The sequence below is a fragment of the Heterocephalus glaber genome, unplaced genomic scaffold (genome assembly GCF_053883595.1).
Source record: "Heterocephalus glaber isolate CG9 unplaced genomic scaffold, H.glaber_assembly_v1.0 deba00001610, whole genome shotgun sequence".
Lineage (NCBI taxonomy): Eukaryota > Metazoa > Chordata > Mammalia > Rodentia > Bathyergidae > Heterocephalus > Heterocephalus glaber.
The window spans coordinates 11,477,665-11,495,275 of NW_028258381.1; the positions used below are offsets into that span (position 1 = coordinate 11,477,665).

Consider the following 17,611-nt stretch of genomic DNA (forward strand, 5'->3'; position numbering starts at 1 on the left):
GACAGAGAGACAGAGAAAGATCAAATAAAACACGAAGTTGAGACACAGTGAAGCCAGGGTCCCACCTTGCAGAGCAAAGCCCCAAGCTCCTGAAACAAGGCTTCAAAGTCAGAGTTTCATTGAGATTTTTGTCTTTTTCTTTCTGCAAAACTTTTTAACCTTTAAGCTCTTATTTGTCTTCTTCCACAGAAGACAAGTGCTATTTCAAGTACAGGTCACCTCAGAGACAAGATTCCCGTTCTTGAGGAATTCTTCCTGGGGTGGCACATGGTACATGGAATTGGTGCCCATCCAGAGCCTGGGACGTGTGCCATGTGTGGCAGGGCGTGTGCTTATATTCTGGATCTGACGGAGGGGCACACGGGGACTTGTGAACAAGACATATGCTATTGTCCTGCAGGGCAGTCCCAGGTCTCGGACTTCCACGGGGTGAACATTTCATTGAACCCGCACTTAGAGGAGCAACATGTTTGTCACCTTTAGGTAAATATGAAAGCTCTTTGAGCAAACAAATGCTTCACTTAGAAGAAGAGCTCAGTGTGACCACACTTGCTGCCATGGAGGCACCATGAGAATATGTCCTAGGCATAATGTTTTCTTAGAAATAAAAAATGCTTATTTAACCGTTTTCCCTGTTGATTAAGGTGACTGTAAGGGAAGAGATGACTTATCAAAAACAAATAAGTAGAAGCATACTAGGTACTATTAAAATCCACACGAGAATATATATTGAAGTCTATCTTGACACTTGAATTTCCTGGTTATTGCTGCTCCTGTGAGGGGGTGGGCATAGATGTGCTACTCTAAAAGTTTACAGACATTAAAGGACGTATGGAAGTATAGGTCAACTGGAGGGGTCCGGTGCTAACCGGAATGTCTTGAGTATTTCCCCAAATTCCTGTCCTGAGCAGAGAAAGGATTTCAGGGCCAGCAGCCTGGATGGTGAGGGTGGAACTAACTCATACCCAGCTCTCTTGAGTTACAAGCCTGACCCTGGGTGGAGAGGTTAAAGCAGCTGGGAGCCTGGCAGCCCTGAGGTATCTCCAGTGGATGGATGAGTATTTATTACTAACATTTCCAGGTCTTCCTCACACAGGTTCATGAGTGTATGTGTGTGTTTAACTCCAAGTGGACAAAAAAAAAATCAAAGGATATTGTGCAGAGAGATGCAAGCAGGGGACATGGGTACACACCTCCCTCCACAGTGCTGGTGTGGACGGGACACCATCAGGAAAATCCAAGTCCCAACAGTGCCCATAAGAAGGACACTGCTGGGGACACAGGTGTGTTTGTGGTGTGACCCAGAGGTGGTGGTGGCAGAAGCCAGGTCTGATAGGCAGGAGGGAAATCACAGGTAGATTTAGTGTTTCTGGGGTGGGGGTTGTTGCCCTTTGTCCCTGGACAGTGACATCTGCCTTCTGACTTAGGGATGCTCCTCCTGTGCCCTGCTGTGCCTGGCATCTTAATCCCTGTGGTGAGTGTCACTTGGGATCTATTTGCTTCTAGTTGCCTGGAATCTGTAGCCAAGCTGCAGGAGTCCTGAAGACAGCGCTCCTGGAAGTAACAGCACAGTGCTACCCAGGGGAGCCCTCAGAGCGGGGCAGGGGTTTCCGTCCGACACCCACCTCCTGCACGTCCTGCAGGGGAGCCAGATCACATCTCTCTAAGCTCGGACTTACTTCTTTTTCACTAAGGTGAGGACCTTGACATCCTGAATTCCTAACTGAGGTTTCATCTCAGTGCGTTCATCTCAGTGTGGTGGGGACCTGGGTAAGAGGGTCTGAGCCCTTCTGAGTGACTTAAACAAGAGGCCAAGTCCTTGGTGGAAGTCACCTCATGGTTTCAGGCCGGGGGGGCGGGGGGATTGATCTGAAGGAGGGGGTTTAAGGACAGGTCCAAACTGCAGTGCACCATGTAGCAGCCTGACTCTTGGCACTAGGGACATGGCGAGGACATCTTCTGCCCTCGTAGTGGGAACAGAGGCATCCTCTGTCCTCCTCTAGAATGGTGATGCCACACGTGTGCACACTGAGCTTCCCCTCTGCATTTCCTGCCCTGTCCTCCCACTGAGTTGTTGGCATGGGCACTGCTGCCACACCTGAGTCCCTAACAGGAAGTGGGTGGCCAACAGGAAGTAAAGCTAGCACCAATGAACCATTTAGCAGTGGTGCATCACCCCTGGAGAGACCCCCAAAGTCCCCGCAGGTTGTTGGGGAGGGGCTGGGGGTCCCTGGAGGCCACTGGCCAGTGGTGGCCTTGGTGGAGTCCCAGCTCACCCACCCGTCAGGAGTCACATGGACCTGGACTCCTGCTTGGTGTGCTCTGGGGTTCTGCCCAGCACCCTGGGGTGGCCAAAGTGGGTCTACCTCTACCTGTGACCGTCACACAAATGCAAATCCTTGAGTTTGTCAAACCAGCAGTCCCTTCTTCTGTCTGTACGTAAAGGAGTAGGTGGGGACCATAAAGCTGGGGGCACACTCCTCTTTCTGGGAGTTGTTTGTTCCATAAGTGATGCTCTAAGGGTGCTGGGCTGTGTGCAACACTTAGCTGATACTTGTGGGCAGAAGGGAGGGTGAATGGCAGGTGCCACTCTGCGTATCTGTACTGGGCAGGTTAATTCATTAAAGGTAATTATTCTTTTTATCTAAGCAGGCAGTCATTCTATCCTGGCAATTTAATACAGCAGAATTTGATTCATTTATCAAATATTTACTTAAGAGAATTTTCATTGTCCAGTTGAGCTTTGCATGAATTAGCAGGAAGGGAATTCATTTGAGGTTGATTCTTCAACAGGAAAGTGATTATTCCCACAGGTCCAAGAGTGTATGCTCAGTGTCACCTGGGGTGGCTTTCGTGACCTTCACATTTGGGTCCACTTATGGTAAGGGACAGCAGAATGGCTGGATGTGACAGGTCCATATCAGGGCTAATCTGAAGAATAAGGGACCCACTTAGAAAAGCAAAGCTGGTTTAATTTTAGAAGCTAAACTTCTGGTTTGTTTGTTTCAACACTAGAGATTGAACCTAAGGCCTTAGCACTGAGCTATATCTGCATCCCTATTTTATTTTTTTATTTTGAGACAAGGTCTTGCTAAGTTGCTACCAATGTAGAAGATAGACTTTTACCAAAGAGGAATGTCTATTGAAATTCAGTGTATTTATCATTTTCTCCATATATAACAAATGGAATACATCCTTTTAAAACACTCCTCCAATTCATATATAAAATCCCATAAAGACCCACATTTCCTGGTTACTCAGCTTTTCTTCCCCATGCATTTTATGGATTCCAGCGGAGTTTTCTGTTAAGTACATATTTATTTGGCCCCATGTAAGACTCACAGCCGGCTCTGAGCTTCTCAGCTTCCTGAGCTGTCTTGTAACTGCCATGACCCTAAAGTCCCTTTCGTTTGTGTTTTGTCTGTCTGATTTTCCTCCTGGACGCTACTTGGCAGGTGCTGCTTCGTGACAGCAGCTGTGGTAGGGGTCGTGATGGCTCAGGGTGTCCGTGTCACACTGAGCTTTCTGTGACTGTGGGAGTTGGGACATGTATCATGGTCTGTCCACTTTGGGGAGGCTTCCTATGGGAAGAAAAGCAAGGTTTCTGTTCAATTCAGAAAACCCTCTTACACACAGCTAAGGTAAAACGACTGCCATTAATCTTTCACTTCCAAGACTCTGGGACCCTTAGTGGTGCAGGGACAGTTTCGCTGAACACGTAGGTGACTTCTCGGTCAGTGCTTGTGATGACAGACACATGGCGTAGGGCTGAGCAGGCAGCTGAGGCTCGAGGGGCTCCCACAACCCAGGAGAGGACACCTCACGGACCGGGGATACAGCCTTGCCCATCTTCATTTCTGGATGCTGGACATCACATTCTTTCCTGCTCCCAAAGCCTCAGGAAACCTTTCAGTGCAATAGGGATCTGGCACGACATTACCAATGTGAGATGACAGCCGGTGGCCATCTAGCAGTGTGACCAGAGTCTGCTGAAAACTAACCTGAACTTGTGCACAACAACATTTTTTTCTTTGCTTTCTCCACATCAAGCCCTGTTGGCTTGAATGCAAAGATAACATGGGTTCAGCTCTCTTTGTCACGGAGGACACATAGCACTTCTACTGTAAGAGTGCAGCAGGGCTGCTCAGTGTGCTTGGGAGACCATGCTGAGACCCCTGTTAACCTTTCCCTTCTGATTTATAGGGTCAGAGAGCTCCACATTGGGGACCCTTTCAATACTGTTCCTGAGAAAGATGGAGGTGCCTCATTGTGCCCCGACAGAGCTGTCTGCAGATGCTCCATCTGAAACCCTCTCAGAAGGTGCCCCGCAGGATACATGTTTGGCTCCTTCCCACCCGCAGGACCTTCTCAGCTGCTAAAGGAGAAACTAAGGCAGGCCTTACCAGTGTGGCTCCTCTTGTGAACCATGAGCACATTGGGCCCGATGCAGATAATCCCACAGATATCACACTTGAGTTTCCCGTTAGGAAGTCGAATGCCTCCAAGTCCCGACAAAGCCGCGCTGCCTTGGTCCCTGTGAGAGCCATTCATTTTCTCTCCCGAGGCATCAAGCATTCGTAAATCCTCCGCACATTCTTCCCCATTCACTTCACAGCCACGCCCATTCTCTTCATCACTCTGAGTCTCTACTTTAACATTACTGGCTGAAAGAAACAATACAGGAGGCCACTCAATGTCATTGCAAAACAGAAGAAAAAATAAAAATACAACAGTAACAGAAGCAAAAATATGATCACATCAACGACGCTGAGAGCAGTGTACAGAATTCTTAGCAGCACCATGGGGAAGGGGGTCCCGATTTCATCTCTGGCTGCTGGGGCTGCACTGTGGCCCCACAGGGTCACCCAGGGGACAGGGACATTGGAAGTACCTGCAGCCCCCCACCCCAGAGCCCAGATAGGGGGCAGCATCTGGAGCTGCCTGACCACACTACCCAGAAGTTCCCACTTAGGGTCAGGATGGCCCAGCAAGCAGGAGAAAGGCTCCAGGTCCATGGCCTGGTGGAGCAGGGACAGCCACCTGGGGCTGAGTCCTGACCTCTTCCCCACCTGCGCCCTGGCACTGAGGAGAGTGTCGGATCACCCAGTCAGTCCCCTTCCCTGGGACATGTGAGCTCCCCGAGCACCCCCCTCCCCGCGAAGTCATCAAGTCTGCAAGCCTTTATAACACTCCCCTACTGGGTTTCACAGACATTAAACTTGGGACAAAACAACTCATGCTGTCCTCGGAGTTCTGATCACGAATCCCTTTGGGTTCTCGAAAGATCTTTCTGTTTCTCTGATCCTTGGTCATGCTGTTTCCTTTTCCTCTCCAGTGGCACCAGCCAATCCTGAGCCCTCTTCTATGTCTCCTGCTTGCTACAGCATTTGCCGGGGTTATGACTGAGAGATGGACAAGAGCTTCAAAGAGAAAGATGCGTGTGGGGTGGCGAGCTGCTTGGGTTAATGAAGCCGAGTGCCACCGTTGTCTTTGCTTCGTTGTTTAAGTCACGGAGGGTAATTATCTCACCGCGTATTTTTCTTCTCAGAGAAAATATGAGGTGCCTCTTTGTGTTCTTCTGAGATGCTGACATGAACCCAGCTCTGTGAGGACCAGAAGAAACTGCAGCTGCAGTGAAAGCCCTCGTTCCAACCACTGTTTTCACACAACCCAGTGTTTTACCAAGTAAAAAATCAATGAGGTCAGTGGCAACCAAGACTATGTAATTGCCTTTTTCTTTTTTTTGGCGGGGGCAGGGTCTGGCTATGTAGTTCAGGTTGCCCTTCATCTCATTATGTAGCCCAGGCTGGCCTCCCGCTGTGGCAGTCCTCCTGCCTCAGCTTCCTGAGTGCTGGATTACAGGTGTGCACCAAGACTATATAATTTCTGATCCCCAGTTCTCAAAGTCTGGTCCTCAGAGAAGCAGCCTCAGCATCACCTGAGAACAAGTCACACAAAGATTCCTGGGTTCTCCTGACCCCTCATACTTAGCCACTGGGGTGGGCCCAGCATTCCATGCTTGTCCTTTAGGTTCCCACCCTCCCCCCTGCCCCCCGTCCGGGGACTCCCAGGTGCACTCAGGACTGAAAACAGCTGCTCGGAATCTCTGAGCCGGGCTGTCGCCCTCCAAGGTGGTTTTACCCACTGAGTCCCCAGTTTGGAAGTTTACAGAAAAGCCGCTGGCTGCTAGCCCTGGTCCGCAGCCTCAGGTCCACTGTGTGGAAGCTCAGAGATCTTGGGCGAGTCACACCCGGATTCCCTCACCCATCAACGGGGTGCTGTTGTCAACCAGGGCAGCTGTGAGGACTGCAGGTGCTGGGTGATAGGTCCGCTCAGGACAGCAGCTCAATGGGCGGGAGAGCCCATCCGATGGGGTTGATGGAGCTTGCTCCCCCAGGCACACAGCACTGTGCCTGACTTTGGTGCCAGATCCCACAAGAGCTACAAGGATGTACCATTCATTTGGAGGTACAGAGGTTGAGCAGCTTGCTATGGGCACAGGGCTAGCAAGTGTCAGAGGTAAAGGCCACCAGGCTCCAGTGCTGATGTCCACACTGCTCTTGTGGTTTATATCTAGATATCTCCCTCCCCCAAGCCTCAAGCATTCATGGGTGGGACTTTTGGGAGGTGACTGGGTGATGGGGTGAGATCCTTGTCAGGAGATGAGTGCACGGAGGACTTTATAGGTGGCTGTGATGTTGGGAGGTGGAGCCTGGTTGGAGGAGGTGGTCACTGGGGCGTGGCCTGGAAGGTCCATTTCCCTCCTCCCTTGATCACTCAGCTTTCAGCCATTGTGCCATGAACTCTTTCTCCTCTGCCATGCTGCACTGCCTTGGAGCCAGCCAACCATGGACTGAAACCTCACAAACTGTGAGCCCAAGTAAACCTCTTTTCCCTTAAGTTGCACATGTTGGGAATTTTGTTCCAGGGATGAGAAAAGTAACCAAGATAACTACCAACCTTTTTCCATGAGCTTTTTGGAGAAAAGTCTTACAGGGAATGAAAAGAAATGACAAGAATGTGGGACACAGCCCCTATAGTAGACCTCAAGATCTGAAGATCAGTGGCTCAGAGCACTTTGCATTTCAGCGGCTTCCTGCTAGCATTTCCAGGCCACCAGGGACAAATGACCACATCCTCCTGACAAGGTCAGTGCAGGTCGCAAGCAGGGCAGGGGGAGGCTGCCACTCGGCCTACAGTGTTCCGTGACTGTGCAGCCCTGTAGAATCAGGATTCCCAGGATGTCCTATGCACCTTGTTGGGTGGAAGCAAATTCGCCTGTTCCTCACTGCTCCCTGGGGTTGCATCACCTTGCTGTGGTTGGATGCGTGTCCCCATGTGGCAAAAGCTCACTCACCAGGTGGCTATTGGGAAGGAGTGAGCCTGTGAGAGGCAGGGCCACACAGCAGGTCTCTGGGTCATTGGAGGGGGCTCTCGGAAGGGACAGTGGCCCTTGCGTTTCGGTCTCTCTGCCTCCTGGCTCATGATGACAGAGGTGCCCACAGACACGTTTCCCACCACTGCCACCCGGCGCCCCCCCTGGGAAACAGAACAATGGGGCCTGATCTTGGTCTGGTGCCTGTAGCACTATGAGCTAAATAAATTTGAATTCTATACAAACCAGCAAATCTCCAGATCTTACAGCAACAATAAGGGACTGAGTCAAACCTGCCCCAGAAACACAATAAGGCTACATCTGTGCTCTCCCCAACTTAGGAGTGATTTTCATTATCCATCTTGTGGCTTTTGAGAGTGAGACTGGGATATTCTAGTGTCCAGTGGAGTGGACTGGGGTGGATGTTCTACCATGAGGGCTAAGAGGCAGGGCTGCCAGAAGCAGGACAGTCAGGGTTCCTCAGGCTGGAAAGAGGATACCGTGCAGGACAGAGTCGGGGTGATCTCCTAGCTAGGATGTCCCCTGCTTGGCTCATCTGCTCCCTGAGAGGGAGTGAGCTAGACAGGGTCTCCCTGGCCATCCTGAGGATGCGTGTGCACACAGGGAACAGCCAGGGCTCTTTTGCAGAGATGAGATGGCAGTGGCCGTGTGGCACCCAGGGATGCTCTGTGGTGTGTGTCCTGAATGCCTGTGTGGGCTCTTCCTGGAGAGGAGCCAGGCTGCAGGGAACAGGGGTAGGGACCTGGGTCTGGCCACAGAGAGAAGTTCTGCCACCACATGCAGCTTGCATAAGGGGGAAGGTGCCGCATCAGGAAGGAAGCGATGAGGACTCTGGGGAAAATGTGCAATGGATGTTGCTGTCAACACCACCGATGTCCTCGTGCCAGGGGACCTGGGGTTGACCACTAATTTGACAAGGGTAACTGAAGGCAGGACTTTGTTATTATCGTATGTGATGGGGCTGCTCAGTGTGGTAAGAGAGCCAAAGAAAATGTGGACACCCAGATAGGATTTAGGGTAGACAAGCACAAGGGGAGAGGTGGAAGAAGAAATGTATATTTAAGAAATTTCATTTGACTGAGGTACAGCTCTTCTGGGTATCTTCCTAAAAGAGTTAAACACTTCATATTATAGTAATCCATGCATACCATGTTTATAGCAGCATGGTTCATAATAGCTAAATCTTGGAAGCAGCCTATATGCCCATCAACAGGTGAACCAATAAAGACTGTGGTATTTACACACAATGCTGTACTACTCTGCCATAAAAAGGATAAACTTGAGTCATTTGTAGGAAAATGGATGAAGTTTGAGACCATAATGCTAAGTGAAGTAAATAACTCACAAGCTTAAATATCATATAGTTTCTCTAATATGAGAGGCCCCAATATAAATAATTTAAAGAGCAAAATAAAGGAGAGATGACAGGAAATAGAGAGGTAGACTCTGTGGTGATGGAAGGTGGGTCTGGAGAAGGAAGAAGAGGGAAGGGTGAGACAGGGAGGGAGCAGACATGACCGAGATGCCATGTGTATGTAACCAGTTTTTCAGATGCATGTAATTATCACATATCCCAGAGCCACACTGATGAAAAAGAAGTCCATGACACAGATCAGCAGGGGCAGCAGTGGGATCTTCCACTGCAGGAGGGAGAAAGTGGAAGATGCTGCCTTCTAGGTTTCTAGGAGAAAAGGGATAGAGATCCCTAGACAACCGCACCTAAGGCCAAAGGACTGTAAAACATGAGAACATGAGAGAAGGTTGTGCATCTGTAAACGCGGTTCATGTTTTTATTGGAGTTCCAGGTCAGCTACCGAGAGTTAAGAGCTGGGCAATTGCGAGCGTGATGCCCATGCTGTGTCCTGAAAAGTCTTAAGAGAGGGAGCAGATGACTGCAGCCAGGGGACTGTGAGAAGCAGCAGTAATGACAACGCCGTCAGCAGGGGGCGCACCAAACTCAGCAGCCCATGGGCTCCCTCTGAATAGAGGGCAGGGGCCCTCATCTCACAGAGGACAAAGGCACCTGGGTGTGGGCTATGAAGAGGAGATGAGAGATTTCTGTTCACCTGAGGCTGTCCATCAAAGTGGTGTCTCTTCTCCGCCTGGAAGTGCTTAGTGGTGATGTTTCGAGCATTCTCCTGAATGTGGGGAAGAGACTTAAATATTTTCTAACCCCCTCCTACTGGTCTGCTTAGAGCACTGAGGAGCACAGGCAGGTGCTGGACTGAACTGATGAAATATAGAACATGAAACGGGGATCTGTGCATCCATTTCCTCCTCCTGACTGGGCTCCAGTGCCCTCCAAGCCCTCCCACTCACTGACTAAGAGAAAACGGGCAGAGGCCCAACCCTGTTATTTAACAACACAGTTTATACCTAGGGTAGACATTTTAAGGCCCTTATCAAAAACTGTTCCTTCCCAGTTGCTGTTTAAAATTGGAATAATTACAGTCTTATTGTTTGTTAGGTATGTTGCAGGTTTTCTATGTGATCAGTAACCCAAGAGTACTAAGAGACCCTCACTTGCATGGGGCACAGACTGGAAGATTCAGACAAGTTTAGAATGGGAGAATTGGGAGAATCCAAGAACCAGAGGCCAGCAGGAGCCAAGAGGCCTGGATTTGCTGCCAAGCATCATTCGCACTTGTGAATAATTAAACGTTTCTAATGCATAGGTATAATGCACCCTGGCGAGCCCCACTTCCAGATGGCTTATGCTTCCTCTTCATTTCCTTTTTAGAATCTGGCTTCATATTTACTGGAAAAGCAATTTGTTGGTACCTAGGTCACATTTTTTCCGTTGAAAACAGATTCTGAAATTGTCACTCCAGTATGAATTTGGACCACATGTGCTCAAAGTGTTCAGTATTTTAAATAAAAAATGGAAGACAAATACCCTTACAATACTAATGAGCAGTAAGTAAAACCAAATGGAATAAAACTATTTAAGATATATCTTGAAATTTACTATGGTAATTCAATGAAAATTTGAGATAGAGAATATATCTATTTCTATCTATCTATATGCTTTTATATTGCCTCTAAATAGATTTATGAAATGTTTTAAGCATTTTAAAGGTCAATAGAATCATTGATTATAACTTAATATATTTAAAGGGCAGGGTTTCTATTCTATGAGGATACATTATTAAAAATATTCTTATTTAATGTTTTTGGCCTTTAAATGGAATAAGTCAGAGAGAGAGAGGGAGGGAGGGAGGGAGGGAGAGAGGAGACTACCAAAAGACAGCCAAGAGGAAAAGCATATATATAAGAATGAATTGTAATCATGGGTCCATTTTCCTCAGGTATCTGGGGACACAAACCAGAGTAAAGATAGTAGAGGAGGTTAAAGAGGTTATGTTAATTTCAAGAAAGAAGAAAAGGGTGTCCAGGGACCTGGAGGATATTTCTCTATCAGGACCACCAGGGGGCAGTGTTGGCCCAGGACAGTTTGGTTGCTGTTAGGTGGGGACATCAAGATCAACCAGCCACTTGTGGGATGATATTTGTAATTTTTGGATACTGGGGGAAAGAGGGAGAGAAAGAGAGAGATACCTTATAAACACATGTGTATAAATAGAAAGTTGATCAAAATATAAATCATATCTCTTATAAAAGCACTCAGTATTGTCTGTGTTCAGTGCAGTGATTTTTGCATTTGAAGTTTTCACCAAAAGATGTGCTTGAACAGCACAGTACAACATGATTGGCCTAAATCTTTCTCAGATTCAATGAAAACAAGTCCTTAAATGTACTATCTTGCTCTTCAGTGCACTGGACCTTTGGAAAACATTTTGACAATGTGATCGTTCATCTTGAAATTAATGATTTCCATGTCCTAGCACCTTCATGTTTTATATATTCACATATGCACACACAATTTTACACACACACAAACATGTATGTATATACATGTACATGCATCACAGAAACATATCAAGCTGTTATTTTAAAGTCGAATCAAAGTATTAGTAGGAGATATTAATAGGAGAAAGATTTCCTTAAACTTTCATATCATAGAAAAGTAGTTAATCTAAATTATGAGCAAAAATATATTTAGATTGATAATGATAAGTTGTTTAGACACCAAATAGCTTTTTGATAACGAGGCAGTCAGAAACCTGTCTCTGTTACTGACACCTCTACATTTGAGCCCATCTCTCTGTTACCATCTTAAGAAGTTGGACTGGGGATGTACCTCTGTTGTAGAGTACAGGCCTAGTAAATGCAAGGCCCTAGGTCTGGTTCCTGGCACCACAAAATAAACCTACCGAAAAACAAAAAACACGCACAACCTGTTTTGTCATTGCTTTGTAATATTAGAGATTTTACTAATTCAGCTTCTAAAACTGAGACCCTAAGGGAGTTACCAATTTGTAGGGCTTTAATATTCAGTTCTCTGTTCACTTTTTAAAAAGAGTGTTCTCTAGTCTTTAAAATACTCCTTTAAGGGTGTTGCCCAAATCTGTTTGTCATTTATTAGCTTTCAATACCTAGAAAAGAAAAATGAAATGAACAACTGTGTTCGGTTTAACAGCTCTGACCAGACAAGGTCTCACCCTCCTGCCTGTGTGGGTGGCCAGGAGAGCCCTGCTAAACACCAGCTGACCCAGATCCCTGGATGCCATGTTCCTGTTGTCAGTCCTGAGATTAACACTCCGGAGCAAGAGCGGGGGACTGTGTCCTTCTCTGCCCCACAGATAGTAAAACTCATCTTCCAAACGTGTTGGGTTCTTTTGATGGTGGCAGAAACGGTGGCCCTTTTATCACCACACTCAGTCAAAAGGAGACAGCAAGAACACAAGTGAGTAGCCCTTTCATTCATGCTCTTCCTCCTCCTCTGCCTACTGTTACCCTGCTTCATGCTCCTGACCATGCACCGCTCCCAACCATCTAAGTCTTCCTTTTGTACTCGCTGTACAGATGGAGTCTTAGGTGGTAGCGTTAATGATCAGAATGGTCAGCATTCAGCTTGTCTCATTTTTCCCAAGGGTAGAGGAAGGCACTGATGAGAGAACATGCAGTTCACAGTATTCACACGATGGGATGGGTATGAAACAAAGAAGCCTCTGTTTTCCAGAAGCAAAATGTATACTTACGAGAGAAAGCTTTGGGGATTAGTGCATGAAAGTCCCTAAAGCCATCAGCCCCATATGTAACTGCAATAAAAGAAGGCAAAAAAGAAAGCTGGGTTGTAATACCATTAAAGATATAGTAAGACCTTTACAGACAGCATCACATTAAGAAAATGTATTATTGCTCAAAACTGTTGGTTCACTACTCATTTGCTATTCTTGCCCTTAGTATGGGCCACAAAAAATAACCACTCAAATCAGGACTTTGATCCCCAAGAGTGTGGACTCAAGGGATTGCCAGGATGGTTAGGACCATGCTCTGTCAGGTGTTGCATCTTAGCGGGAGTGACCCCAAACATCTCAGAACTAGGAGGATGCTTCCAGCTGTGCCAGCCCAGATCTCAGCCTGGTGATGGCATCTCATGAGAGGGCACAGACTTCCACGAAAGCAGTGTGTGTGTTTCATGGTGGACTGCTTCACACACGTTCTTTATGCAGAGCATGTTCATAGAAAGTTTTAAAAAAATTTTTTTCATGTGACATATTGGGCAGGGAAAAGCTGTTGTTTTCCCCTGCCTCCAAAAACAGCTACTGTGTCTCTGGGTATTCCTTGGTAGCTGCTTGCTTAAGGGATGTCACCACCCCAAACCTGAATGTTCCACAGGACAGAGTTGCCAGTGTTTTCCTATTATTTAAGGAAATTGGCAGATTCTGCATGCACACACATGTGTGTACCCACATATACATGCTTTTCCCTCCAAGAGTTTCATCTCAGTGACATCAGGCATGTGCACAAAAGAGCTGCTAAATTAAACTTGTTGGGTGAACTACCTCATTTGCAGAGTAAAGACTGAAGTGAAAAAATACCTGTTTATCAAACTTTACTGAAACCAGTGTCCTCCAGACTGATCAGACCACAGGACCTCTCTCATTTCCCCATGAAAAGTTAACAAAACACTGGATAGTGGGTGAACATAGTTGAGAAGAACCTGCTTTTTGGACTTATTGGCTTATTTCCTAAAATCCTTTACATTTCATCTATTCTTTCTGCTGATGACCCTAATCTTGTGGATAAAGTCAGCGCCATGCAATCCTGTCAGACTAGAGATGCATCTGTGTTATGGTCCAGAGCCAGCCAGTGGTGCAACACCAGCTGTATCGGCTTGGCTCTTGCTGTCTGTTTTATAGAGTGTGTAGTATGGTGTGGTGTATAAAAGTGCATGGCATGTATGCTTTTCCACCTGTGTTGTACTGTGCCATGGAGGAATCCAGCATCTCAGATGATGAGAGAAAAGGCTGTGTGTTTTATTAAAGTCTCTGACCTCGTTAGGATGGGGCATGACACGAGGTGAAACAGCGTAGAACTCTGGTTCAGTGACAGACAAGTGAGCTCCTGGAAGTGTGTACCTGAGAGCCAGTGTGGTGAGCGAAAGCGACCTTCCTACCTCACCCCTGCAGCTCTGTAACCAGAGCTCAGCACCTGCACTGTGATGCACAGGAATACAACAGAGGGAAAGCTTACTGGTAAACTGAGGAACAGGAGTGAAGAGAGCAGAATGGCATACAACTTGTTTCACCATTAGAAAGTGTAGACTTGTCCTGTGGGGGTCATGCAAGTGTAAGCCCAGAAATACAGTAACTTTGCCAGAATGCTCTCCACTGTGTCCATTGGCACTGATATAAAGAATATGACTGCACTGCTAGACATTAAATGCTAATCACAGGTTAAGGGGCCAGTTCTTTGACTAGTGTCATTCAAATTAGCCTAAGTTTTACCCTAAATATTTGGTTCCCTAAAAATGAGAGTTAAAGAAAACAGAATATAGCTGCAGCTCTCAAGTTGTCATGAAAAAAACTGTGGTGTGTGTGCCATCCACACCCACATGATCTCTGAGTTCAGGAACGGAAGTGTGTGCGACACTGTCATGTACGTGGAAGCCGAGTCCACTGTGACAACCACTTACCAGAAGCGTCACAAAGGCGAGGTCTGCACAAAACCTTGAAACCTTACCACTGCTCCAGGAGGCTGGCACTGCCCTGGAGGGCTCCAGAGAAGTTTTGGAATTTGCCATGTTGGGGGACACTATTTACATATGCAAATGAAGGCCCTAGCTCATGAGTATATGACAGTCAACACCCAAACCCACACTATCCTGGCAGTGGTCCCTGGATGGGGAGGCGTGGTGCAAGCAGAGTCTGTGATGGTGGAGAGGTCACTGCAGCTGTGCACACACATAAGTGTGCAACACATGCACACACTCACCTGTGCAAGGGCACACAGGGTAGCAGTGCACTTAACAAGTCTCCAACAGCCCCACTCCTGAACTACAGCCTCTGGTAGGGTCCTCCCTGGGCTCCCCCTCAGCCTGGTCTTCATGTTTTAGCAAACTGCACCCCAACCTTTAAGCCACCGTTTTATGAAAGGTGCAGAAGACAAAAATGTGCTACATTTGCCCCCAAGTCTCCATTTTGCAAAATACATCCTTCTTATCAAGAGCAAACCGAACTCTGGCAGGAATTTCTATTCCCCAAAGTCTCATGGAATCCTCTACAAAAACACCCTGAAGGCCCGGGGATTTAGCTCAGTGGTTTCGCCGCCTGCTGCGCAAGCGCAAGGACACGAGTTCAATCCCCGGTACCCCCCCCCAAAAAAATTCTAACAAAAACACCCCGGATTCTTCATCCTATGCAAATGGATGAACATTACGGAGAAATGACAGCACAGCCACAAACCCCACTTTTTGGCTATGCACGTCATTACAGACGTCTCCTCCTACAGACTTGAGATTGCTCCAAATGAGAGGGAGAAAATCCACTTCATTTTCAAGTCTAAGGGGATGGTGACAATTTTCTAGGAAGGGTAAATCATTAGATTTGTACTTGGGAAAACCTAGAAACACCAGCTTGCAGTTTGACATTTATGTGTAATATGTGCATCATGTGTACCTGTTGACCACAGTCAGTTGTAAGTTATCAACCCATTGCAACTGTGGTTTACAGTGACTTGACCATGTCTACACATCTAGCAATAACCAGAAGGGCAGTTTGAGCCTGGGATGAGCCAGCAAGAAAGTTACAAGACAGGCAGCAGAGCATTGTCAGAGATGAGGACGGCCCCCTTGTAGGACACCTGGGCCATGTCTTGAACAGGGGACAAAGCCAGGTGCTATTAAAATCCCTCTACATCATGACATTGCCCGGCTAGATACATTGGTTCTTAAACTGTTTTATCAGTGAGAGGATAGGGATTTTCTCCTGGGAAGGGACAGCAGGCTCCCTGGGGATGCATGAAAGGTATTTCTGCTCCATCCTGACAGGAGAAGCAGCAAAAATACAAACAAGTTCAATGCCGGGTCTCTGGACACAGAGCCAAGGGTGTTGGTGAGGTCGTACACCAAACCGAGGGACTTCTAAGCTGCCCCTCTTACACTCACCCAGTGACTGCACTCACTTCCCCACCCTGCCAGCTCCTGTCCAGCCTCCAGGGTCCTGCTGCACAGGCTCTGTCCCCTACAAAGCCCTGGGTCCCACATGGTCCCCACCATGTGCAAAAGACAGACACGGGGGGCGAGCAGGACTGTGCCCAGAGCCCCATGGCAGGAGAGCTGGGCTCCCTCCCACTGCTCTACAGACCTGAGATCCCCTCCCAACTCGCACTCCTTCCTAGCCTGCTGCCTGCACCCTGTGCTAACGGGGCGACCCAGATGCCATCTGTTCTGACCCATGTGGGGCTCACTGCCACCCTCCTCCCATTAGCCCACCCCCTGTCTGGTCAGGTCCCACCCTGGCATGTCCACAGACACCTCTGCCTGCCGGGCTTCCAGCCCACCATGGGGACATCCGGTCCGAGTGGTCACGGGCTCTTGCCTTCAGATTCCTGTGCCCAGCTATCCTGCCTGTTGGACAAGGCTTTGAGCCTCAACTCTGCTGCGGTGAGGTTGCATGGAACTTCTGGATTTGCCACTGGTCTGCACCATTACGAGGAGCAAGAGTCATCCAGCCCTGGGTCACCATCATCGTCCCTCTGTGATGGCAGGGCTCCCAGCAGGCAGTGCTGATCAGGGAAGTAGGGGCATGAGCCCCGGGAGAAAATGCTAAAAGCAAGCAGGCAACACAAAATACCTCCCAAACTAACCCCTTTGTAAGTACAAGGGGTAATCAAAAGATACGGTGGATGTTTAAATTAGAAAAGTTACTACAGTAAAAGACACACTGCCACTAACCCCCCTAAAAATACCCTTCCTGGCTTCTAACACACTTATCCCATTGTCTTTTCCACTTTCTGAAGCAGCTCTGGAGTCCTCTTTCCTGGGGGTCTTTTCAAGGTGGGATCAAAGATACGGTGAATGCTGTTGCATATCCCACAGATATGCAGGCTGATAAAAACATGGCACTGTGTCCACCTTACTCATGGGATCTGGCACTGTGACTTCTGATTCTTCTCCAAAGTCAAAATGACCATGAAAGGGAAACATTTTCAATCAATTCAGGACATTGTGGCAGCCAGGATGCCATAACTAAAGACCCTCAGGAAAGAGGGCTCCAGAGCTGCTGCAGGAAGTGGCGAGGACTATGGGATGTGTGTGTCCGAAATGAGGGGGAGGACTGTGAGGGGGACTCATGGCAGTGTGTCTTGTACTGTGATCCAGTTTGGAAATTTAAACTTTCACTGTATGTTTTGATCTCACCTTGACCTCGTAACTCCCATCTGGCGGGACACATGGTTATTTTATAGCTAAGCCTCTGCTGAGTGCCGTCTGGATCCTCGAGTCTCACTCCCCTGGCCCAGCTCCTGTTTCCCACCCTGGGATGAGAGACCCCACCATGCTCCCTGCTCAGACACCTCGTCAGAAATGGGACCTCAGTGACCACAGCCCCACTGTGTCCACTGGAGCCTTTGAGGGATGACACTCGGGGCTGGATGGCAGTGTGGTCCCCAGCCTCTCCCCGGCTCAGACAGAGGCCACGGCCGGCTGGCCCAGGGTCCTCTGCTTCCTGAGGCCCAGGAAGGACCAGGCACGCGACATAGGCTGCTGGAGTAACAGGCTTCTCGCTACTTCCAGATGATAGCAGTAATAGCTAGGTATTTCAGAAAGCCACTTCCGCTAAGTGAACATGTGCAGGGGATGTGGCCAGA

General features: G+C 48.0%; 1 protein-coding gene across 26 annotated transcripts in view; it reads right to left on the reverse strand.

The window, feature by feature from the left end:
• Ikzf1 (IKAROS family zinc finger 1) overlaps positions 1-17,611 on the reverse strand; it is a 90,834-nt gene that overhangs the window by 20,189 nt on the left and 53,034 nt on the right. For 9 of the 26 annotated variants that reach the window (XM_087196063.1, XM_021254234.2, XM_087196064.1 and 6 more), the window contains 2 exons: positions 12,499-12,558; positions 4,404-4,664 (listed from right to left, as the gene is read on the reverse strand). The exons of 7 other annotated variants lie outside the window; for them this stretch is intronic. In XM_087196063.1, coding sequence (XP_087052189.1) covers positions 4,404-4,664; positions 12,499-12,558 — 321 coding nt within the window. The remainder of the gene's footprint in view (positions 1-4,403; positions 4,665-12,498; positions 12,559-17,611) is intronic. 10 more of the 26 variants (XM_021254235.2, XM_021254236.2, XM_087196066.1 and 7 more) reach the window with 2 other exon arrangements.